Raw genomic sequence first — 25982 nt, forward strand, 5'->3', positions numbered from 1 at the left:
CTGAGTAGTTCTAGCCCCAGGACTAACATACACACAAAAAATAATGTCATTTTGCAGGGCAATGGATGGAATTAGAACAAATCATACATCAATCCTTTTTGCCCCATAGCTAGAGCTTTGATCCTCCTTATCTATGCCTCTTAGAGTTGCTAGGATTATAGACATCAGCCATTGTTCCCAGCCTAGATATTTTTAATTATGTGTATATGAAATTGACACAGGGCCGGGAGTTTGGCCTATTGGTAGAGTGCTTGCCTAGCATGCATGAAGACTTGGGTTCAATTCCTTGGTATCACATACATAGAAAAAGCCAGAAATGGTGCTGTGGCTCAAGTGGCAGTACTAGCTTTGAGGGGAAAAGCCCTAGGACAATGCTCAGGCTCTGAGTTCAAGCCCCAGGACTGGCACCAAAAAAACAAACAAACAAAAAGAAATTTTAAGTTTGAGTCCTATATAGGATGGTCACATATCTATAGTCCAAATTGATCTCTATTTTTTTGTTGGTCTACATGGAGATGAAGTCTGTTACCCAGACTAGCCTGGGCTTAAAGGGCTTCACCTACACAGACTCCAGAGTAGCTGGAAATGAATACAGGTATATGCCATTGGACACAGCTTAGTGTCTTGGTTTAATCACTGGCAGTTTTTTTCTATGTTCATATAGTATAGGCTAATTATGTTGTACAAAGTATTATTTGGAATATATATTCCATATATATTACTTGGAATGTGTATACAAACATATATATATATATCCCTAATTATAGGGTAATTATTTTTTGCCAGTCCTGGGGCTTGAACTCAGGAGTTTAAACACTGTCCTGAGCTTCTTTGCTCAAGGCTAGTACTCTACCACTTGACCCACAGCACCACTTCTGCCTTTTTCTATTTATATGGTACTGAGGAATTGAACCCAGGGCTTCTTGCATGCTAGGCAAGTACTCTACTACTACTAAGCCACATTCCCAGCCCTAGGGCTTGAACTCTGGGCCTGTTTAGCCTCTGTTCCTGACTTTTTTTTTTTTTTTTTTTTTTTGCCAGTCCTGGGCCTTGAACTCAGGAACTGAGCACTGTCTTTGGGCTTTTCCAAGGCTAGAGCCTTACCACTTGAACCATAGCACCATTTCCAGCTTTTTTCTATGTGTGTGGTATGGAGGAATGGAACCCAGGTCTTCATGCATGCTAGGCAAGCACTCTACCACTAGGCCACACTCCCAGCCCCCCCTACCTTCTTTTGCTCAAGGCCAACACTACCATTTAAGCCACATCACTTCTTGATTTTTTTCAGTAGTTCATTGGAGGTAAGAGTCTCAGACTTTTCTGGCTTCCAACCACAGTCCTCAGATCTCAGCCTCCTGAGTAGCTAGGATTGCAAGCATGAAGGTCAGGTGGTGCCTGACTATAATTCTTAGATCGTGTAAAAGTGGCTTATCAGCTAGGCATGGGGGCCCATGCCTACAAATCTAGCTACTAGGAATCTGAGCTTTGAGGATTGCAATTCAAAGTCAGCTGGGTCAAGAAAATAGAAAGGACATCTCTAAATAACTACCAAACAGTCAAGAAGTGGAGCTTTGGCTGAAGTGGTAAAGTACTAGCCTTGAGCACAAAAATGTCAGACAGAGCACCCAGGCCCTGTGTTCAAACCCTATGGACCAGCACAAAACAAGTGGCTTATCAGCACTAATGCTAATTAACCAGGACTAAAAACAATTTTTTCTATTTCTCTTAACTGCGAAAAGGTTTTAGTTTACTTCTACCTACTATATTGAATGGTCAAGAGAATCCAATACATTTGTGTGTTGGAGTTTGGAACCATACACAACTGACAAGAAAGATCTTTACCTTAAAGGATCCAGTTTTCTGGAAGAGTTCACATTTGAAGAAAAGATTGCGTCCTGCTACTTGATTCAAAATTGAGCTTGTTAGCACTGGTGTGAGGTGGATATAATCTTGAATGTTGACATGAGCTTTTTCAACATCATCAAAGGAGATGCAGTATTGAGCACACATGGTCCTGAAACCCAAGAATAAGAATGGGGTCAAGTCTGAGACAGTCTGTTTATTGAAAAACACTTAACAGAATTTGACCTCTGTGGAACTGTTTGCATACTAAAATACTGAAATTTTGATAAACTAGTATATTTAGCTTGAAGTAAGTTTTCTGATGTTTTTGGAAAATAAAGTTCACTGTTATATACCGTTCATGTCTTGGCATTGGCACTGGTCTATATTTTTTGTCATTGTGTAGCTCTTGGATGAACTGGGTTCAAAATTTGTTGTAATTTGTCACTGTGTGTGTGTGTGTGTGAAAAACAATCTCATTGTGTATGAAGCTGATCTCAAAACTCCTGGGCTCAAGAAGATCTTCCAGTTTACCCTGAGACTGGAAGTGGTGCGCCAGCCTCTCAGGTGCTTGAGACTATACTCATGCACCATTATGCCTAGCCTAAGTTTTTTTTTTTTTTTTTTTTTTTTTTTTTTTTTTTTTTTTTTTTTTTTTGCCAGTCCTGGGCTTGAGCTCAGGGCCTGAGCACTGTCCTTGGACTTTCTCAAGGCTAGAGCTCTACCACTTGAGCCTCAGCACCACTTCCGGCTTTTTTCTATATATGTGGTATGTGGTACCGAGGAATCGAACCAGGGTCTTCATGCATGCTAGGCAAGCACTTTAACCACTAGGCCAAACTCCCGGCCCCACCTAGCCTAAGTTTTATCTCTTAAGTTAATGGCTGGATGTGGTGGTTCATGCTTATCATCTCCGCACTTGGCAGGGGAGACAGGTGCTACTAAAGTTGAAGGCTAGCCCGGGCTACACAGCCTGGGTTACTCTTTCTCAAAACAACCATTAAGTCAGGTGTTGGTGGTTCATACTTATAATCCTAGCTACTCAGAAGGCTGAAATCAAAGAGCGAATCATGACATGAAGCCAGCCAGGGTAGAGCAATATGGGAAACTTATCTCTAATCAGCAAAAAGCGTGACATGAAGGAATAGCTCAAGTGGTAGACCACCAGCTGTATGCAATAAAACCAAGGACGCTATTGAGATTCTGAGTTCAAGTCCCTATACTGGCGTGTGTGTGCACAGGCACAGACACATGCATGCACACACACAGCAGACTTTTTATTTTTTGGGTGGGTCACGGGGCTTAACTCTGGGTCTGGGCGCGTCCCTGAGCTCTTCAGCTCAAGGCTACTGCCCTGCCCCTTGAGCCACAGCCCTGCTTCATGTTTTCTAGTAATTAATTGGAGATAAGAGTCTCACAGTCTTGGGGCCGGGAGTTTGGCCTAGTGGTTAAAGTGCTTGCCTAGCATGCACGAAGACCCGGGTTCGATTCCTCGGTACCACATATATAGCAAAAAGCCAGAAGTGGTGCTGAGGCTCAAGTGGTAGAGCTCTAGCCTTGAGAAAGTCCAAGGACAGTGCTCAGGCGCTGAGCTCAAGCCCAGGACTGGCAAAAAAAAAAAAAAAGAAAGAGTCTCACAGTCTTTAGTGCCTGGGCTGGCTTTGAACTGTGATCCTCAGATTTCAGCCTCCTGAGTAGCTAGGATTATAGGTGTGAGCCACTGTGTCCGGCTCCACACACAGTTCTTGATTACTTTAAAAGTGTTGGCTTCTCTCACGGATTAATTCTTCCATGCGAATCCCTTTAGCAAAATTCAGTGTAAAATGTATAAATTAAAATTGATATTGAGGACTTTGGTCTAATGGTACAGTGCTTGCCTAGTGTGCATGAAGACCTTGGCTTGATTACTCGGTACGACCTATACAGAAAAAGCTGGAAGTGGTGCTGTGGCTCAAGTGGTAGAGTTCTAGTTCTGGCCTTGAGTTCAAGCCTCAGGACTGACCAAAAAAAAAAAAATTGAGGAAGCATGGGGCATGTCCCTTGGGGAAAAATGACATTGAGCAACATTGAGTCTCATCTGGTACACGTATTTCAAGCCCCAGTATCAGCACCCACAAAAATCCCCAAAACAAAAACATTGAGTCTTCCCATGAACATGGACTTTCTTTTTTATCTCAGCATCATTTCTACTGCTGGAGATGGAGTTCAGGATATCAAACAACACCCTTTAGCCTCAACTCTTCAATTTTGTTCTGTTTTGTTTTTGTACCAGTATCAGCACCAGCATTTGAACTCAAGGCCCTGTGCTTTCACTTGGCTTTTTCTGCTAAGGTGGCACTCTACCACTTGAGCCACACTTACACTTTCAGCCTTTGGCTGGTTAATTGGATATAACTTTTATTAACTTTTCTGCCTGGGCTGGTTCTGATCTTCAGATCTCAGCCTCTTCAGAAGGTATTGGTATGAGTGCCTAGCTCTACTGTTCCATAACTGAATTTTCTTTTCTTCCTAGCTTCAGATATTATTTAATGTGCTTGCTTCAAATAATATCTTCGTTGTTTATTTTTCTATTCTCAGACTTCTCTTTTGTTGTGTTTATTTTCAGCCTCCAGGGGAATTAAAGAGTTCCTACCAGCTTAAAAACCAAGAAAAGAATATTTGTTCCTATTGAGGTCAGTTTTGGTGGGCTTTTTTTTTCTTAAACAGGGTCTTGCTATGTAGCTCTGGCAGCTGTGAACTCAGCCTTCTCCTATTACTGTTTTCCATGTCTAGTGACTCTTGGGTCACCTATTGACATCTGAACCAGTAACCGTGGCTCAAATGAAAGAAAAGTTTAGTACTCCTGACCTTTTATTTCCTTTATCTTTTGTATTGCTAGGGATTGAACTGTGGGCCTCAGGAATGCTAGACAAGTGATCTTTATCCCAGCCCTTGGTACCCCCCTTCCTCCCTTTTTTATACCAGTCCTGGGGCTTGAATCAGGGTCTGGACACTGTCCCTGAGCAGCTTTTGCTCCAGGTTAGTGCTCTACCACTTGAGTCACAGTGTCACTTCCAGTTTGTTCTGAGTAGTTTACTGGAGATAAACGCCATGAACTTTTCTGCCCAGACTGATTTTGAACCATGATCTTCAGATCATAGCCTCCTGAGTAGCTAGGATTACAAGAATGAGCCATCCAGTGCCTGGGCTCTTTACCCTTTTAAAGAAAATAATCATACTATCTGTGAATAATTTGTCTTTGCCTTATAAACATCTGGAAACTTTTTTTTCAATGACCTTAATTGGTTTTTGTGAATTTGCTAACTTACGCATTTTTTTGTCAGTTGTGGGTCTTGAACTCAGGGCCTGAGCACTGTCCTTCGGCTTTCTTCAAGGCTAGCTAGCATTCTATCACATGACACACAGCACTCCCAGCTTTTATATATATGTGGTAGCCAGGAACTGAACCTGGATCTTCACACATGCTAGGCAAGCATTCTTCCACTAGGTCAAATTCCTGGCCCTTATACTTTTCATAATTTATATTTGAAGTTTGAAATTTTAAATTAGTATAAAGTTGTGCATATTAACATTGCAAAATAACTTCCACATGTGGTTTGTTCATTTATTATTTCAGTGAACAAGTAGTGCATATATTCTGAATATTTTTATAAATTTCATTAAGGTAAAGTTAAAAAAAAAAATCCTAGGACTATGTTGACACTAGGTTCTATTGCATAGGTAGTGGTATACATTTGGATATGAAGACTTGGTTGTAGATATATATATATGCAAACTTTTTTTTTTTTTGTCAGTTGTAAGGGTTGAATTCAGGACCTGTGTGCTGTCCCTGAGTTCCTTTTACTCAAAGCTAGCACTCTACCACTTTAAGCCACAGCTCTACTTCTGAAAATGTATGGTTTTCTTAAAAGTAGAATGAGTGTAAAGAAAATTTTGTTTTAAAATATAGATGAAGCTGAGCACTGGTGGCTGTAATCCTAACTGCTCAGGAGGCTGAGATCTGAGGATTGTGGTTCAAAGCCAGCCTAGGCAGGAAAGTCTACGAGACTCTGATAAATCATTCAGAAAAATCTGGAAGTGTCACTATGGCTCAAGTAGTAGAGTGCTAGCCTTGAGCCACAAAGAGGCTCTGGGATAGCACCCAGGCCCTGAGTTCAAGCCCTAGGACCTGAAAAAAAAAAAGTTGAATCTCACTTTGTACAACACTTAAAGAAAAAAAAAGTGAATGCAATGCTGCTAAGCCCTAGTAGTTCATACCTATAATTTCAGCTACTCAGGAGGCTGAGATCTGAGAACTAAAGTTTGAATTTAGCTTGAACAGTCTTCTAAGTGTGGACTGCCATACCTGGCAAATTTGACTTGTGGCCCCTAACTGCAACTCAGGACATCATATTCCTAGGAAGGCACTCTACTGTGAAGCTAAGCTTCCAGTCCTACAAATTAAAAAAAAATATATGATAGAATGGCTATTCAATTTTGAGCAGATGATATTAGAAAATAGTTTATGGCTGGGAGCGTGGCCTAGTGGTAGAGTGCTTGCCTAGCATACATGAAGCCCTGGGTTCGATTCCTTGGTTTCACATACACAGAAAAAAAAAAAAAAAGCCAGGAAGCCAGAAGTGGTGCTATTGCTCAAGTGGTTGAGTGCTAGCCTTGAAAAAGCCCAAGGAAAGTGCTCAAGCCCTGAGTTCAAGCTCCAGGACTGGCAAAAACAAAACAAAAACAAAAACAAAAACAAAAAAACCCCCAGTGTACGTAAAGAAAGTATTTTGTGTGTAGGTATGTGTGTGTGTTTGGTGGCACAGCAGGAATATATTATGTAGCCCACGGGCTGGTTTTGAATGACCTTCCTGCCTTCACCCTGAATTCTGGGATTACAGGTATGTGCCATGAAGCCTAACTTAGAATTTATATTTTTAGAAAATCATTCTGGCCTGGTGCTATGGCTCCAGTGGTGGAGTGCTAGCCTTAAGAAAGCTCAAGGACAGGGGCCGAGAGTTTAGCCTAATGGTAGAGTGCTTGCCTAGCATCACAAAGACCCGGGTTCAATTCCTTGGTGCCACATACATAGAAAAATGCCAGAAATGGTGCTGTGGTTCAAGTGGTATAGCACTAGCCTTGAGAAAAGCTCAAGGGCAGTGCCCAGGCCCTGAGTTAAAGCCCCAGGACTGGCAAAAAAAAAAAAAGAAAAAAAAAGTTATTCTGGCTACATTATGGTGAATGAAAAGGAGACTAATGAAATCAACAAGTCTAGTTAAGGAAATCAGGAAGGTAGTTTGGTTCTTAACATGAAGGATAAAAGGGGCTAAGATGGCAGAAGCAAATTAACAATAATTTTAGAAATGGGTAATAATTTGAAAAATTTTCAGAAAAGATATGCAAATGACCAACAAACAGGGGAAAAAAAGCTCAAAATTATGGAAATGTAAATCAAAATCACAAGACCTAGATATCACCTTATACAATGAGATGGTTACAACAACAAAAACCTACCCAGAAAATAAGTTGAGAAGATATTGAGAAATTAGAGCCCTTCTGTATTTTTAGTGAGGATGTAAAAATGGTAGATTTACTAATGGTAAATATTACATTTGTATCACACACACACACAAAATCAGACATAGAACTATCATATGACCCAGCAGTTCTAATCCTGGAGGTAGACTCAAAAATACTAAGAGTAGGGTCTCAATCTACAAACACACAGCTGTATTATTCATGCTGTTTATAAAGGGAGATGCAACCTAGGCGTCCATCTGCAAAAACCTGACTATAGGGTCCGGGAGTTTGGCCTAGTGGTAGGTAGAGTGCTCGCCCAGCATGCACACCTGATTATATATAAATGGTATACATTCAATAGAGTACCATTCATTAAAAAATGAGAAATGCTGACATACAGTCTAACAAAGATGAATGCTGGGCATAGCTAAATGAAGCTAATCACAAAAGGACATTCTGCTTGATTCTATTTATACCTAAAGGAGTCAAGTTCATGGAAGAATAGTTACCAGGGGATGTGTGGGTTAGAGGAATGGGGAGTTTAGTACATAAGGTGTTATGGAGACTGATTAAACAACATAAATGTATTGAAAGAATCATACACTTAAAATGGTTAAAATGGTTCATTTTATGTGTATTTTTATCACACACATATACACAATGGATGTATCATAGAGATTGTAGTAAGTTAGGCCTGCGTTGCATGTGAGAGAAATCCAACTAGTTTAGAAAAGGGTATCCAGATATACTGGCTCATGGAATCCAAGGAAGAGTTGAACAAACCACGGAATATGGAGTTTCAGGAACAACTGCAACCAGGGACTGGATAGCTTCCAGGACTCTCAGTTCCTCACTTCTGCAGCTCTTTGCATGTTGGTATCTTTTTCATTGCAGACCAGCTGGTTCCATAAGGCAGGACATGTGGCTGCTGACAGCTTCTGTGTTTTACATTTTATGACTTCCATATTGGAGAGGGATTTTCTTTTTCAATTTCAGTTCAAAAAATTCTGGGTAAGAAATTCTGACGCCCATTTCGGCCCAGGAGCAGTGGCTAAGAGTGTGAGGTCAGTTAAAAGAAAACAAAGTATTTACAGAAACATGATCAAGTAACAGAATGAGATCTATAACATAGTATCAACTACATACATTTAAAACAGATGCACATAAAACACATTATTTTCAGATATTATTTAAAGATACATGCATATTCATGGACATATATCAAACACATTAGTCACTCACCTAAAGGGAGGAGAAATGGAACATGGGTGGAAATTGAAATGAAAAGCAAAATGATAAAATGAGAATGGGTTGTTGATTGTGAATAACATAGTATATCTGTCTCATTTCTCTGTACCTGAGGAAAAATAACAGCAAAAGAGGGAATGATGAATGAAGCAAAGAGAAAGAAAACAGTGTACTCCTGAGGGTGAGACTGAATGTAGGGAGAAGCAAGGGAGATAGTGGTATCAAATTCCTGGGTTTTGTATTACATAAAACAAAACCAAAACATTTTCTTTTTGCTATGTAGAACAGACTGGCCTAGACCTCATAATCCTGACTCAGACTCCTGACTGCTAGAATACCACCAAACCTAACTTGACACTAGCAAGGAGGAAAATGAGAGATTTGATGAGCTAAGCGTTTGAAATGCTTAGAAGATATCTTTATTTTTTTTTTGTGGGTCATGGGGCTTGAACTCTGGGCCTGGGCACTGTCCCTAAGCTCTTCAGGTTAAGACTATACCACTCTACCCCTGGGGCCACAGCCCCACTTCCTATTTTCTAGAGGTTAACTGGAGATAAGTCTCAGGTTCTTTAGTGCCTGGGCTGGCTTTGAACCAGGATCCTCAGATCTCAGCCTCCTGAGTAGTTAGGATTACAGGTGTGAGCCACCACACCCAACTTTAGAAGTTATCTTTTCAAAATTTCCTATCCTATTATATACATTGTCAGACACATCTTGCAAGTCCTAAGGCTTGAATTCAGGCCCTGGGCTGTTGCTGAGCTTTTTTCACCTAAGGCTAGTGCTCTACCACTTGAGCCACAGCTCTACCCCTTGCTTTTTGGTAGTTTATTGGAAATAAAAGTCTCAGACTTTCTTGCCCGAGCTGCTTTGAAGAGTAAACATTAGATTATCAGCTTCTTGAGTAGCTAGAATTACAGGCATGAACTACCAATGTCTGGTTTAGCATTGGTTTCTGAAAAAAAATTTTTTTTTTTTTACTTATCATGAACTTTCCCTTTTTTCTTATTATTTTCCTTTTTGTTGTTGGTACTAGGGCCTGAAATCAGGCCTTTGTGCTTGCCAGACAGGCACTCTTCCATTTGAGCCATGTGTTGGCCTTTTTTTCTTTTTTTTTTTTTTTGCCAGTCCTGGGCTTGAGCTCAGGGCCTGAACACACTGTCCTTGACTTTCTCAAGGCTAGAACTCTACCACTTGAGCCTCAGCACCATTTCCGGCTTTTTTCCCCCCCTATGTATGTGGTACCAAGGAATCAAACCAGGGGCTTTGTGCATGCTAGGCAAGCACTCTACCACTAGGCCAAACTCCTGGCCCTAAAGATTCTTTTTTTTTTCTTTTGCCAGTCCTGGGTCTTGAACTCAGGGCTTGGGGACTGTCCTTAGGCTTTCTCAAGGCTAGAGCTCTACCACTTGAGCTACAGTACCACTTCTGTTTTTTTTTCTATGTATGTGGTACCAAGGAATTGAACCTGGGTCTTCATACATGCTAGGTAAGCACTCTACCACTAGGCTAAACTCCGGCCCCGTCTTGGCCTTTTACTTTTCCTTTCTTGTTTTTGAACATTTTGTGCTTTTTTTTTTTTTTCTCGGCTAGTCATGGGGCTTGAATTCAGGGCCTGAGCACTTTCCTTGGGCTTTCTCAAGTCTAGCACTCTGTCACTTGAGCCACAGCACCACTTCCAGTTTTTTCTATGTATGTGGTACCGAGGAATCGAACCCGGGTCTTTGTGCATGCTAGGCAAGTATTCTTACCACTACGCCAAACTCCTGGCCCCCATTTTGTGCTTTTGCTTCCTCTGGGTGGACTGTGATATTCCTTTTTCTTTTTGCCAGTCCTGGGGTTTGAACTTGGGGCCTTAGCACTGTCCTTGGGCTTTCTCAAGGCTCTACCACTTGAGCCACAGACCCACGTCTGGCTTTTTCTATGTATGTGGTACCGAGGAATCAAACCAGGGGCTTTGTGCATGCTAGGCAGCACTCTATTACTAGGCCAAACTCTGGCCCCTGGACTTTGATATTGGTATTTGCTTCTTCTTTTTTTTCCTCCAGTCCTGCAGCTTGAGATCAGGGCCTGCGCATTGTCCTTGGACAATTTTTAACAAGGCTAGCACACTCTGCCACTTGAGCCATAGTGCCCCTTCTGACTTTTTCTGTGTATGTGGTAGCAAGGAGTCGAACCCAGAGCTTTGTGCCTGCTAGGTGAGCACTCGACACTAGGTTATGCTCCCAGTCTGTCTTATTTGCTTCTTTTTCTTGTTATTCTTTTTTTTTTTTTTTTTTTTTTTGCCAGTTCTGTGGCTTGTACTCAGGGCCTGAGCACTGTCCTTGGGCTTTCTCAGGGCTAGTGCTCTACCACTTGAGCCACAGCACCACTTCCAGCTTTTTCTATCTATGTGGTACTGAGGAGTCAAACCTGGGTCTTGTGTATGCTAGGCAAGCACTCTACCACTAGGCCAAACTCATGGCCCCTTATTTGCTTTTTATGTAGCTGGGATGACAGACACCTACCATTATGCCCAGCTTCTGAAAATTTTTATTTTTTTGTACAAGAGGGATGTTATTGAACAAATCAGTATTGAATGCAACCCATCTTGATCTGTGTCATTCCCTTCAATAATCTCATCCTCCTTTGGCCACTCCTTCCCTCACAGTTCTCAATTTTGTCATTTCATGTTTGATTATGAATATTTTCTCCCATGCTGCAGTTTTTTTCTTCAGTCTGCTTATTGTTTCCCTTGTGCAGAATTCTTTTGTTTGATATAATTTGCATTTTTTGCTTTTTCATAATTTTGCCTTTGTTTCATTTATTTTTGCTTGTATAGTCTTCCTTTTAGGGTTAAGTAAAAATAATGTTAATAGGCCGGCTTTTTATTGGATGAGATAGTTTCTCAAACTTTTTGCTCAGGCTGACCTTAAATTGAAATCCTCCCAATGTTGGTTTCACAAGTAGCTAGGATTATAGGTGTGAGCCACTATGTCTAGGATTATAGGTGTGAGCCACTATGTCTGGCTTTTTCTATTTTCCCACTTCTGCTGAATGCTTATTTTATTATTATTTTTATTATTTTCGCCAGTTCTGGGGCTTGAACTCAGTGCCTAGGCACTGTCTCTGAACTTCTTTTGCTCTAGGCCAGCATTTTACCACTTGAGTCACAATACAGCTTCTGGAATTTTCTGTTTATATGGTACTGAGGAATTGAACCCAGGACTTCATGCATGCTAGGCAAGTACTCTACCACTAAGCCACATTTCCAGCCCTAACTTTTTAAATAATAAAGGCACTAAGCTTACACAGTTACTTCAATACTGATTTGGTTATATTATTGATTCTGTTATGCAATATTTTCTTCTTACTTTCTAAATAAACCTCATGTTCTTAGTCTTTGTTTATTTCCTTAAATGAAGCCTCAGCTGTCTAAGTAGCTGGGACTACAGATATATGCTGCTGTATGTAGCTTTTCTTTTTGGCTTGAGTTAAAAAAAATTCACAAATGATTATAATTTCTTATTTGTACCATTTCTAGTTTTGCTGCTCAAAAATTGTGACATGTGGGGCTGAGAGTTTGGCCTAGTGGTAGACTGCTTGTCTAGTGTGCACGAAGACCAGGGTTCGATTTGTCAGTACCACATACATTAAAAAAAAAAAAAAAAAAAAGCTGGAAGTGGTGCTGTAGCTCAAGTGGTAGAGACCTAGCCTTGAGGGAAGCCCAAGGACAGTGTTCAGGCCCCGAGTTCAAGCCACAGGACTGGAAAAAAATTTTAAAAAATTGTGACATGTACTTTTTTTTTCCCCTCTGTGCTGGTCATGACTTGAACTATTGGAGATGAGACTCATGAGCATCCCTGGGCTGGCTTTGAACCAATATCTTCAGATCTCAGCCTCCTAAGTAGCTGGGCTTACAGCATGAGCCATGGATGCCCAGCCAATGTATACAATTTTTATTTTATTTTAGGAATGGAATTATTCTCATTCCCATTATCTAGATTTGCTTTTGTTTTTTGATTATCCACATGTGACCAAATTCTTACTTTACAAATTTAAAACATGAGAGCAGTATATAAAGCCTTCATTATCTACCATCAAATTCACATTTTCCCATAATAACCACTTTATGTTTGCTGTGTACTCTACACCATTCTGATGTTGATATATTTACATATACAATAAAAGGTTTTTTACACACAATATAAAATACCATACATTTTGTTCTGCAAATAACTTTAAAGGAAAAGCATTTAATAATACATCTTGAATACATACCAATACTTAAAAGGTATTTTAATTCTTTAAACTCAGAAGCCTTTCAGTGTTACACAAGCCTAAATATGTTTGTGATTGACTTTCTTTTCTCAGTATTGGGGATTGAACCAAGCACAAATCAGGCAAGCACTTTTATTTTATTTTTTTTTTTGCCAGTCCTGGGCTTGAGCTCAGGGCCTGAGCACTGTCCTTGGACTTTCTCAAGGCTAGAGCTCTACCACTTGAGCCTCAGCACCACTTCCGGCTTTTTTTTTGTATGTATGTGGTACCGAGGAATCAAACCCAAGTCTTTGTGCATGCTAGGCAAGCACTTTAACCACTAGGCCAAACTCCCGGCCCCAGGCAAGCACTTTTAACACTGACCCACAAATTCAACTGGCACCACATATACAGAAAAAATCCGGAAGTGGTGCTGAGGCTCAAGTGGTAGAGCTCTACCCTTGAGAAAGTCCAAGGACAGTGCTCAGGCCCTGAGCTCAAGCCTAGCTAGGACTGGCAAAGAAAAAAAAAAAAAAAGAATGTACAATGTTGCAGACATTGTTATCACACAGCTCCTTCCTTCTGCTAGAGCCAACAATACTGGATATAGTGTTTGAAAGTCAGGTGGCATGTGTGTGTGTGACTTTGAGACCCTGATGCTATCAGACAATTTACGCTGGGCCGTTTCCTTATTCTTTTCAACTAGATTGGGGTTCCGACTCCTGATCTTGAAAATGGAGCTGGTAAACAGGGCGCTCTGGTTTGAGGATCGCGGTTCAAAACCCGTTCAAACAGGACAGTCTGTCAATACACCACCACCACCACTACACAAAAAAGAAAAAGCTCAAGTGGTAGTGCGCTAGCCTTGAGCTCAAAAGCTCTGGGTTCAAGCCCAGCCCCCCCACTGTTGGTGAAAATGAGAATTACTGATATTAATTACTGATATCTAAAGTCCCCGGCCTGCGGCTGAAGACTCTGGCCTAAAGGTATCTGGAAGCCAGATCGCGGCGTGTCTCCGCCTACCCGAATCCCAGACCGGCAGCAGGGCGCTGGGTGGCCACCCACCATTGCAGCAGCACTGACAGCCTTCGCGCGAACGCCAGCCTGGAGAGCCAGGCTGCGCCGCGCCGCGCCGCACCTCACCTGCCCCGCGACTCGCCCGCACCACCGGCCACAGCGCACCTTCCGGGAGGATACTTCTGCGCACGCGCAGCGCGCGCCTCTCCCACCCTGCCCTTCGTCAAGCTGCGTTCAGTGCTTTTCCTCCCAGTGCGGCCACCGTCGTTCGCGGGGGGCGGGCGAGAGGGGGCGGGGAAAAGGGTGGGAGTGGGTGAGCGCGCGCCGCCCGTCCGTCGTGGTTTCCTGGCTGCGCGCGGCGGTGGCGGAGTTGCTGCAGCCTGAGCAGCAGTCGCGAAGATGGCGGAGGGGTTGGAGCGTGTGAGGATCTCCGCGTCGGAGCTGCGAGGGATCCTGGCCACTCTGGCTCCGCAGGCCGGGAGCAGGGGTGAGTCGCGCCGCCCAGCTCCTGGGCCGGGCCTGCCCGCCCCGCCTCCCTATCCTCCTCTGCCGCCTCCCCGCCCAGTCAGCGGCGCTCCGGAGCCCCCGCCCCTACCCCGACAGTGGGGGCGGGGGCCGAGGACCTCGGGGCTGGGGTGGGAGGGCGGGGGTGGGTCCCGGCCTCTCCCCGTCCATCCCCGGGCCGGGGCGGGGGTCTGCGCCCGGGGAGCCAGCGCTTCCCGGTTCTTCCCCCCTCCCTCTCGTCTCGAAGGTGGCTGTTCCCGGTTCCCCCAGTCCCCTTCGGCCCGCCCAGCGGACGCCCCAGTAGGGGACGCGGAGGGGAAGCGGTGCTGGGGGCGGGGGCGGGTGGTCTTGGTGGGCGCCCTGGGGCGTGTCGTTCCCGAGAAGAATCTTCTGTTTGGAGTCGGAGAGGAAGAGCCGGGGAGAATTCAGACCCGGACTTCCTTGCTGAACTTTTTCCCCAACGCAGGGTTCTGAAAGCTGCGCCACTGGAGGGATTTCAGAACCTCGGAGAAAAGCCTCCACCGGGTTTGGCCTTGGCGTGTGTGGGAGCCTTTTTTTTTTTTTTTAAATCTGAATTGCCAGCCATGTCAGGGAAGCGCTAAGACAGACTCTTAGTCTAGTCTTCTCCTCTGTTAGGTTGTGGAGTTGTGTGAGAATTGTATTCATGGTAGATGCCTTCTGCAAGCTGTGCCTAGAGTTTGTGAGATTGGTTTTCCTTGGTCAACTGAATTGGATTGTTCAGGGCAGTTTTCTCCCTCTGCTCTGGAAAGCACTAATGGCTCCTCTAGTCCTTTCCTGGCCCCAACACCTACCTTGCAGGGTTCCTTGAGGATTTTCTGGGTTTGCACTGGTTTGTTTCATATTTGATGAAGTTTCCCCATCCCAACCTCCATACTGGGGATTGAACTCAGGGCCTCTTGCCCGCTAGACAAACACTATCACTTGAGTCATACCCCAACCCTACAGAGTCTTTTTAAACTTCTGAAAATATCAAAGCAGTGTCTTAAACGTCATTTTCTTTTCTTCTGTTTTTGTTACAGTCTCAAAAAGTGGGTGTAAACGTGGATCATTTGGTACCTATAGATTTGTTTGCGTTTGTGTTTACTGTACAATACAATACTGGATTTTATATAGCATTCCATTTTGAGTGGTAGATAATATTTTACTCTTTTCCACCATTTGAAACGTTTAGTGGATACTTGTAATCTTCCATCTTAATGAAGATAACAGATACAAAAAAATACATTCATTCAGTAACTTTGTGGATCCTGAAGAACAGCTTATAATGTTCTGTATTTTATTTATTTAGTACTAGTATCAGGTTTGAACTCGATTGTCTTGCCTGCATGAGGCTGGCTGATGCTCTGCTACTTGAGCCATGCTTCCAATCTACTGTTTTACTGATTAATTGGAAATGGAGTGTCACAGTTCTGCCAAGATTGATCTCAAACCATAATCTTTTAGCTCTCAGCCACCTGAGTAGCTAGAATTACCAGTGTAAGCCACTACTGCCCTGCCCAGCATTGAATTCTTTTTTTTTTTTTTTTTAAGGTGCTGATACTGGTGCTTGAATTTAGGGCTGGTGCACTGTCTCTTAGCTTTTTCGCTCAGGGCTAGTTCTCTACTTGAGCCACAATTCTACTTCTGGCTTTTTTTTTTTTTTTCCCTGAGTACCTGGAGATAAGCGTGTCACAGACTTGGCTGCGTAGGCTGTCTTCAAACCATGATCCTCAATCTCAGCCTCCTAAATAGATAGGATGATCGGTCATGAACCACTGGCACCTGGCCCAGCCACTGTATTCTTATTGAGTGTCTCAGTCCTTGGTACTTTGCCAGCATATCACAATCCTTCCGTCAGTGACTAGAAAAAGTTCCTCTGTAGAACATTTTTCTTCTCATATTCCATTGTCATAGTAGCAATTAGCCTCCGTATTCTAATGATGATAGTCTAGGTAGTATTTTCTTGAAATGAATTTGTTGACTGCTGTTAGAGAGTTGAGAAGAATGAGTAGAGTTGAAAAATGTACAAGGAATTGCTTCATGTTTTGCTTCCATAGGAGGTATGTGATTGGGTGATTGGTATCCTCAAGAAGAGGATTTTTCTAGTCAAGTTCACAGACTGGAATTGCAAATTTTTTCTCCAGAGATGTCTAGGATTATAGATTGTTACGCATATTTCTCTTTTCTCTATTGTTTATTGTACTATTGATTGAACCTTGGGCCTTCTTCATGTTAGCCAAACATTTTACCACTGAGCTGTATAACCAGCACTGCTTTTAAAAAACCTGTAAAGATTTTTGGTAGTACCAACATTTAAACTGAGGGCTTTATGTTTGCGAAACTTGCACCATCTTCTAGCACCCTTTTTTTTTATTTTTAAAGTTTGAGACAGAATCTTGCTAAATTCTTGAAGTTGACTTTGAACTCCCTACATAGCCTGAGCTGGCTCAAAGTCATCCTTCTACCTCAGTCTCCCTATTGCTTAGATTATAGCTTTGGCAAAGGCTCTGAGAAGCAAGAGTCTAAAAACCTGAAACAAGAACTCCAGAGTTGGAGTTGTGGCATTGTGATTCTGCCTACCCATACTGCCCTATCTGTCAGCACAGCAGGTTCCCTCCCCTTTCTAAGGGCCTCCTGTTGCCTTCTTTGGCAAGTACTCCCATTAAGTCATCACCCTCCCTGCAGATGCCTGTGAATGGTAAAAAGAACTTAGTTACACTAGAAAAATATTAGAGACCGAAGAAAAGATTGAGGTGGATTCACAAACTCTATAATTTAATGCTGAAAATGTTAGTGATCAATTATTCTGATAATAATGAGGTAGTTTGGGGTCTTGAGGATCTGAATATGAATAGACAACTTGGGTCACCCAAAAGAATATAAGGCTCCCCTCCGCTACTTTCTCAACTCTAACATAGTTATGTTCTTCCTTTTTATCTGAGATTTATTATTTCTAAGTGAAAAGAGTACATAAAGTCTGTCTGTTTGTTTGTTTGCTTGCTTGCCAGTCCTGGGGTTTGAACTCAGGGCCTGGACACTGTCCTGGAGCTTCTTTTTTTTTTTTTTTTTTTTTTTGCCAGTCTTGGGCTTGAACTCAAGGCCTAAGCACTATCCTTGGACTTTCTCAAGGCTAGAGCTCTACCACTTGAGCCTCAGCACCATTTCCGGCTTTTTTTCTATGTATGTGGTACCGAGGAATCGAACCCGGGTCTTCGTGCATGCTAGGCAAGCACTCTACCACTAGGCCAAACTCCCAGCCCCCTGGAGCTTCTTTTGCTTAAGGCTAGCACTCTACCACTTGAGCCACAACACCACTTCCATCCAGCCTTTTCTGATTATGTGGTACTGAGGAATCAAACCCGGGGCTTCATGCATGCCAAGAAAGCATTCTACCACTAAGTCAACATTCCCAGTCAGTAAAATTGTTAGAGTAGCTTACACATAGTTGTGTTCTTAGCCTTGCTGCTTGATGAGCAAATATTATAAGCCAGAATTTCTGCCTTTACAGAGAAATAGTCTTTGGTATTTACCAAGATTAGCATTTGGATAGATAATTATTGCTTGACGTTTCTGTTACTTAACCAGAATGACATTTTTCTCCTCTTCCTCCTCTTTTATTCTTTCTTCTGTTTTACCCTTCAACTCTCTCCCCAACATAACAGAAAACATGAAGGAATTAAAGGAACCCAGACAGCGCAAAGATAACAGGCGCCCAGATCTGGAAATCTATAAGCCTGGTCTTTCTCGATTAAGGAACAGACCTAAAACCAAGGAGCCCTCTGGGAGTGAGGAATTTAAGGATGAAATTGCTAATGACAGAGATTCTCCTGTGGTTGGAAATGGTACACAGCTCATTAAAGATGTCTGCAAGGAAATGGACAATGAACAGCAAAGTGAGCCTGTAGACCCAGAAAACAATCAGGCACAGGAGACTTGTTCTCGGACTGCTGGACAAGAGGATCGAAGTCTAAGAATCATCAAGAGAACAAAGAAACCAGACCTACAGATCTATCAACCTGGACGGCGGCTGCAGACCATTACCAAAGAGTCAACTAGCCGGGTGGATGAGGAGCAAATCCTTAGCCAGGTGGAACAATTGAGAGTAGAGGAAGATGAATGTCGAGAAAAAATTGTAAAAGAGGAAGTCGTGAATAAGTCAGAGAAAGCTGAGACAGAAAAGAACCAAAGTGGTGACAGAGGAAGGACTACAAAAGGAGAAAAAGGAAAAAGGATTGAAAAAGGGGAGGGGATGAAGAAAGTGAATGAGGACCTAGCTCAAGGAAAGCCTGGATCTGCCAAGCGCTACTCTCGCTCAGACAAAAGAAGGAACCGCTACCGCACTTGTAGTACCAGCTCAGCTGGTAGCAACAACAGTGCTGAGGGATCTAACCTGACAGATAATGGATGTCGCCGCCGACGTCAGGATCGGACCAAGGAGAGGCCTCGGCTGAAGAAGCAAGTATCAATGTCCTCAACTGATTCCTTAGATGAAGATAAAATTGATGAGTCCTATGGACTGGGGTCCAGAAGGAATTCAGAAAGGAAGAAGCATTTAGAAAGAAAATGGTCTGGCCATGGGGAGGGTGAACAGAAAATCAAAGATAATCGAGGCACTCTTCGTGTCACTTTTGATACAGAAACCGTGAACAAAGATTCCCCTGTGGTAAAGTCATCAAGGGAGGATGTGGATAGGGTGAAACCTGACAAAGGCTTGAACAGTGGGGGCAAAGGCTCTGAGAAGCAAGAGTCTAAAAACCTAAAACAAGAACTTCGGGGTCGTGGTCGTGGCATTCTGATTCTGCCTGCCCATACTGCCCTATCTGTCAGTTCAGCAGGTTCTCCAGAATCCACACCTTTGGGACCTCGACTTTTATTTGGATCTGGTACGAAGGGTTCTCGGAGTTGGGGCCGTGGAGGTACTACACGACGTCTGTGGGACCCAAACAATCCTGATCAGAAACCTGCTCTAAAGAGCCAAACATCTCAGCTACATTTCTTGGACACTGATGATGAAGTCAGTCCTACATCTTGGGGTGACTCACGCCAGGCCCAAGCATCTTACTATAAGTTTCAAAACTCTGACAATCCCTATTATTATCCTCGGACACCAGGTCCTGCTTCCCAGTATCCCTATACAGGATATAGCCCTCTACAATACCCAGTGGGCCCTACAAATGGTATGTACCCAGGGCCTTACTACCCAGGATATCCAACGCCATCAGGGCAATATGTATGTAGTCCTCTTCCTGCTAGCACCATGAGTCCTGAGGAGATAGAGCAGCATGTGAGGAACATGCAGCAACAGGAGCTGCATAGACTTCTCCGTGTGGCTGATAACCAGGAGCTACAACTCAGCAACTTGCTTTCCAGGGACCGCATCAGTACTGAGGGCATGGAGAAGATGGCTCAGCTCAGGTATAGTGTGTTCTTTTCTAGCTAGAGGGAAATGGGGATAAGTTGGTGACTAAGGAAAATAGAAACTTTTTAGGTAAGCTACTGGGTATTATCTTCCTTTCACATTTCATTTTTCCCTTGTGATGCTGGTGCTCAAACTCAGGGCCTTGTACCCCTAACCTCTTTACATTAATATTAATAAAGGAAGGACAGTTGGAAAAAGAACAGAAGTTTCGGCTCCAGTCCTGAGAAGGGGTTTGCATTCCTACCTTTTGTTTAAGAAAAAGAGAATTATCTTTAAAAAAAGCATAGAATCTTGAAAAGCAAAGACTTTCCAGAACACCAAGAAACAGGCAACATATAACTTACAGTGAAGATCTTATTTTAGTTGTTAAATTTAGGTGTGCACCTAAGGGGATATGCTATTTACCTAGAGTGTCTTTGGAATGATACTCTCTATGCAGAATAAAACTAATGTGAATAGGATACCAGGTCACATTTTGGTTTTCTTGCCAAGGAAATGATTAATTTGCAGAAAATTTAAATCTTGGGTGTAGCCTTTTCTGTGATATATTTGGAGCTGGAGGTTGCATGTATTTTATTTCAGAGCTGAACTGCTACAGCTGTACGAGCGTTGTATTCTATTAGATATTGAATTCTCTGATAATCAGAATGTGGATCAAATCCTATGGAAGAATGCTTTCTACCAGGTAATTGAGAAGTTCAGGCAGCTTCTCAAGGATCCAAATATTGAGAACCCAGAACAGATTCGGAACAGACTCTTGGAGCTCTTGGATGAGGTAAATCATCATCATTTTGTTTTCAGGATAAAAGCTTTAATGGAGTCTTTTTCACTATGTTTTAAAACACAATATTGACAGAAAACTGTAGTTTTTTCTTGAGTTTAGGCCTGATATACCACTGTATGTCCTTAGGATTATAACTTACTGACAATTGGGGTTCGTTTTTTTTTTTTTATTTTTTTATTTTTGGTGGGTTGTGGGACTTGAACTCTGTGTTTGGTCGCTGTCCCTGAGCTCTTCAGCTCAAGGCTACTTCCCTACTCCTTGAGCCACAGCTCTACTTCCCATTTTCTTTCTTTCTTTTTTTTTTTTTGCCAGTCCTGGGCTTGAACTTAGTGCCTGAGCGCTGTCCTTGGTCTTTCTCAAGGCTAGAACTCTACCACTTGAGCCTCAGTACCACTTCCAGCTTTTTGTCTATGTATGTGGTGCCGAGGAATTGAACCCGGGTCTTTGTGCATGCTAGGCAAAGCACTCTACCACTAGGCCAAACTCCCGGCCCCCCAGTTTTTATATTCTAGTGATTAATTAGAGATATGAGTCTCATGTTCTTTAGTGCCTGGTCTGTCTTTGAACCTCAATCCTCAGATCTCAGCCTCCTGACTAGCTAGGATTATAGGTGTGAGTCTCCCACACCCAGCTTGGAGTTACCTTTTAGCTTGAAAACTTTCTGAATGCCTTGGCTTTTGGGAATGGGGGTTTAAGGGGGAAGGGGAGTATGTGTGTGTAAAACTATGGAGGGGCTTACACTATGAATTTGTTTTGTGCTCATTTGGTGGCCCAATACCATGTGTGCCTCCCTTTACCTAGGCTGTCTTGAGCAGTGACAGAACTTTGAGAGGGTCACTTGCCCCAGACAGTTGGATAAAAATAGACTGGTAATAGATATTTTTTCTTTTTCTTTTTCTCCTTATAGGGTAGTGACTTCTTTGATAGTTTGCTTCAGAAGCTGCAGGTTACTTACAAGTTCAAACTGGAGGATTACATGGATGGTCTTGCCATTCGCAGCAAGCCATTACGTAAGACAGTAAGTCAGTTTCTTTATCTTAATAAGTGTATTCATTTAGTAAGCATCAATCTAGATCTAGGTACTGTATTGGATGCTGATTATTTAGAATAAAAGATAAAATTCTGTGAGGAGGGGGCCGGGAGATTGGCCTAGTGGTAGAGTGCTTGCCTAGCATGCACGAAGACCTGGGTTCAATTCCTTGGTACCATATACATAGAAAAAAAGCCGGAAGTGGTGCTTAGGTTCAAGTGGTAGAGCTCTAGCCTTGAGAAAGTCCAAGGATAGTGCTCAAGCCCTGAGCTCAAGCCCAGGACTGGCAAAAAATAAAAAATAAAAAACTGATTTTGGGCCAGGAGTTTGGACTAGTGGTGAGTGCTTGTCTAGCATTCACAAAGTCCTGGGTTTGATTCCTTGGTACCACATACATAGCAAAAAGCCAGAAATGCTACTGTGGCTCAAGTGTTAGAGCTCTAGCCTTGAGAAAGCCTAAGGACAGTGTCCAGGCCCTGAGCTCAAGGCCCAGGACTGGCAAAAAAAAAATCTATAAGGGAATAGACAGATGAAACCAACAATACTAATGTCATAAGAAAATATCTAGAACTGGCTCTAACTAAGGCTGGTAGGGAAAAGGAAAACTAAGAGACTATCAAACTGGGTCCTTGGTTTTTCTTTTTGTTGTAAGGATTGAATTCAGGCAAGTGCTTTATTGGATGTTACTAGACAAATTGAGTCTTGAAATATGAGATGTTTCAAATATACGAGTAGTAGTTTAGATAGAGGCACTACGAGAGACAATGAGGTGTTATTGGGAAGATGCAAGAAGTTCAGTATCCTGGTATTTATAAAATGGAATGAGTCTGTTGAGTGAGGTACAATTAATGAAGTAGGAAATGATTTACATCAGAATTCTTGATTTTTTTTTTTTAAAGTCCTAGGGCTTGAACTCAGGTCTCTAAGCTTTTGTACAAGCTCAAGGTTAGTGCTCTACTACTTGAGCCATAGTTCTGCTCTCTCATAGCTGTAGATAAGAATCTTACAGGGGGGCCAGGAGTTTGGCCTAGTGCTTAACGTGCTTGCCTAGCATGCATGAAGACTCGGGTTCGATTCCTCGGTACCACATATAGAAAAAAAAAAAAGCTGGAAGTGGTGCTGAGGCTCAAGTGGTAGAGCTCTAGCCTTGAGAAAAGTCCAAGGACAGTGCTCAGGCCCTGAGCTCAAGCCCAGGACTGGCAAAAAAAAAAAAAGAATCTTACAGGGGCTGGGAGTTTGGCTTAGTGGTTAAAGTGCTTGCCTAGCATGCACGAAGACCCGGGTTCAATTCCTCGGTACCACATACATAGAAAAAAGCCAGAGTGGTGCTGAGGCTCAAGTGGTAGAGCTCTAACCTTGAGAAAGTCCAAGGACAGTGCTCAGGCCCTGAGCTGAAGCCCAGGACTGGCAAAAAAAAAAAAAAAAAAAAGAATCTTACAGACTTTCCTGCCTAGTCTGGCTTTGAACTTGATTCTCAAATCTCAGCCGCCTGAGTAACTAGGATTACAGGTATGAGTCATAGGTACCTGGCTTAGACAAAACTGTTTTTTTTTTTTGGGGGGGGGGGACTTGAACTTTGAACTTGGCCTGGGCTCTGTCCCTGAGCTCTTCAGCTCAAGGCTACCTCCCTACTCTGAGCCAATCCCTACTTCCTATTTTCTATTTTAATTGGAGATGAGAGTCTCAGGCTCTTTTGTGCCTGGGCTGGCTTTGAACCTTTATCCTCAGATCTCAGCCTCCTGAGTAGCTAGGATTACAGGCGTGAGCCACCACTCCCTGCAGATCAGACTCTTTTGTGTATGTGGTCCTAGGATTTGAATTCCTAGTCTCATGCTTACTTAGCTTGCTTGCTTGGCTGGTACCATGCCACTTGAGCCATGCCTCCAGCACTAGGTCATACTTTGGAATACTGTACTAACAAGTATGGACCTGTGGACCTCAATCTATAAACACTGGTTGGTCATTGGTTGATTTTTTTTTTTTTTAGCAATTGTGTAATATAGATTTCTTCTTAGAACCAATCATTTTAGCATTTGAGCAAAATAATGAGTTTAAATGTATGTTGAGCAAGAGTGAGATATGGAAGTCTGGTTCTAACCATTGACTATGGTAGAAAGAGAGTGGGAGATGAAAAGAAAGGCAAAGCCAGGTGTGGTGGCTCACGCCTGTAATCCTAGCTACTCAGGAGGGTGAGATCTGAAGATCAAGGTTCAAAGCCAGCCTTGGCACAAAAGAACCTGAGAATCTTATCTCCAATTAACCACTAGAAAACGGGGAAGTGGGGCTTGGCTCAAGGGTAGGGTGGTAGCCTTGAGCTGAAGAGCTCAGGCACAATGCCCAGGCCCAAAGTTCAAGCCCCTGGCCCACAAAAAAAAAAAGAAGAGAAAGGCAAAAAATTAGGGAAATAAAATTGAATCGCTGGCCTGTTTAGTAGTAGGGCTAAGATTGGAGCCATCAGGAATTTAGTTTATTTTCTAATTTGTGACATAGTTGAATGGCTGTTTAAAAAAGGAAGAACTCAGGTCAAGTTTAGATATATATATATATAGGTGTGATATCTGGCAGAAACTAGAAAATGAAAAAAAAGAATATTTTGGACCACTTAAAACTCAGGAGAAAGCTAGGCTAGTGATAAAGATTCAGAAGCCATCAGTGTGCATGTGCTTGTTGAGCAGAAGTTGGGATACTTGGTCGACTATTCAAAGGGGAGATTTTTTTTTTTTGATTGGTGGTGGGGCTTGAACTCAGGCATAAGCACTGTCCTTGGGCTTTCTCAAGGCTAGATAGAGCTCTACCACTTGACTAACAGTGCCACTTTCAGCTTTTTCTGTGTATGTGATACTGAGGAATCAAACCCAGGGCTTTCATGTATGCTAGGGCAAGCACTCTGCCACTAGGCCATGTTCCCAGCCCACTTCAGGTTTTTTGAGTGGTTAATTTGAAATAAAGAGTCTCATAGGACTTCTTTGCCCAGCCTGGTTTTGAACTTCTATCCCCAAATCTCAAGAGTCCTAGTAGCTAGGGTTACAGACATGACCCACCAGCACCCACGTGGGAGATTATTTTATTTATTTATTTATTTAATTTATTTATTTATTTATTTATTTATTGTCAGTCCTGGGCTTGAGCTCAGGGCCTAAGCACTGTCCTTGGACTTTCTCAAGGCTAGAGCTCTACCACTTGAGCTTCAGTACCACTTCTGGCTTTTTTTTTCTGTGTATGTGGTACCGAGGAATTTGTGTATTTGTGTATTTGTGTATGCTAGGCAAGCACTCTACCACTGGGCCAAACTCCCAGCCGGGGAGATTAAATTTTAAGGTGAGAGTTATTAAAATTGTCAATTGGATAGTTTTCAGACATCAAAGTTATTAAAAACCATTTATTGGATTGAGTAATCATATCAAGAGTTGTTTTTATTGCAGAGTATAGAAGTCAGATGGTGGTTCATGCCTATGATCTTATTCAGGAAGCTGAGATCTGAGGATTGCAGTTTGAAGCCAGCCCTGGCAGGAAAGCCCATGAAACTCTCATCTCCAATTAATCACCAGAAAGCTGGAAGTGGAGCTGTAGCTCAATTGGTAGAGCACTATCCTTAAGCAAAAAAGCTTGAGGACTGTGCCCAGTCCTTGAACTCAAGCCTCAGGACCAGCACCAAAAAAAACAGGAAAGAAAGAAAGAAACAAATGCTAGATTGTTTTACAGAGAGGTGAGGTGGTAGAGACCATGAAAGTGCAAACAGACCATAGCTACTCACGAGGATGAGATCTGAGAATCTGGTTCAAAGCCAGCCTGAGCACTGAAGTTTGTGAAACTCTTATCTCCAATTAACACCAGAAAACTGGAAGTGGTGCTTGGCTCAAGGGGTAGGGTAGTAGCCTTGAGCTGAAGAGCTCAGGGACAGATCCCAGGCCCGAGTTCAAGTCCCACAACTGAGAAAAAAAAAAAAAGATTGTAGGCTGACTGGGGTAGGCTGATAGGGTGCGGTGGCTTACCCCTATAATCCTAACTACTCAGGCGGCTAATATCTGAGGGTCATGATTCAAAGCCAGCCTAGGCATGAAAATCTCTTAGACTCTTATCTCTAATTAACTACCAGAAAACCAGTAATGGCACTTGGCTCAAATGGTAGCCTTAAGCTGAAGACCTCAGGTACAGCGCCTAGGCCCAGAGTTCAAGCCCTGACGTGACCAAAAAAAAAAAAAAGAGTCTAGGCCATCGCTGAGAGTGTTAAGTTGTGAATAAAATGGTAGAGTGCCAACGTTGAGCAGAAAAGCAAGAGTGGGCAGCCCCAAGTTCAAACCCCAGTATCAATACCAAAACAACAAATTGTTGGTATATAGGCAAAAAGTAAAGATACCTAAAAGAGAATACAAAGTCAACAGACATTTTTGTTTTTTGTTATT

At 42.6% G+C, this 25982-nt stretch overlaps 2 protein-coding genes across 9 annotated transcripts in view; one reads left to right on the plus strand and one right to left on the minus strand.

Moving 5' to 3' along the window:
* Srr (serine racemase) overlaps positions 1-14074 on the minus strand; it is a 17925-nt gene extending 3851 nt beyond the window's left edge. For 2 of the 5 annotated variants that reach the window (XM_090350436.1, XM_090350432.1), the window contains exons 1-3: positions 8584-9737; positions 8125-8392; positions 1843-2014 (exon numbers count right to left, since the gene is read on the minus strand). In XM_090350436.1, coding sequence (XP_090206562.1) covers positions 1843-2010 — 168 coding nt within the window. In that variant the 5' untranslated portion in view covers positions 2011-2014; positions 8125-8392; positions 8584-9737. Of the gene's footprint in view, positions 1-1842; positions 2015-8124; positions 8393-8583; positions 9738-13968 lie in introns of those variants that run through there. The other 3 variants (XM_090350433.1, XM_090350435.1, XM_090350434.1) reach the window with 3 other exon arrangements.
* A 78-nt stretch (positions 14075-14152) lies between these two features.
* Smg6 (SMG6 nonsense mediated mRNA decay factor) overlaps positions 14153-25982 on the plus strand; it is a 240791-nt gene continuing 228961 nt past the window's right edge. For 3 of the 4 annotated variants that reach the window (XM_090350422.1, XM_090350424.1, XM_090350425.1), the window contains exons 1-4: positions 14153-14329; positions 18009-19761; positions 20348-20540; positions 21457-21567. In XM_090350422.1, the coding sequence (XP_090206548.1) occupies positions 14242-14329; positions 18009-19761; positions 20348-20540; positions 21457-21567 (2145 nt within the window). In that variant the 5' untranslated portion in view covers positions 14153-14241. Of the gene's footprint in view, positions 14330-14508; positions 14594-18008; positions 19762-20347; positions 20541-21456; positions 21568-25982 lie in introns of those variants that run through there. The other variant, XM_090350423.1, reaches the window with a different exon arrangement.

Source organism: Megascapheus bottae, chromosome 17 (assembly GCF_031878675.1).
Source record: "Megascapheus bottae isolate mThoBot1 chromosome 17, mThoBot2.hap1, whole genome shotgun sequence".
NCBI lineage: Eukaryota > Metazoa > Chordata > Mammalia > Rodentia > Geomyidae > Megascapheus > Megascapheus bottae.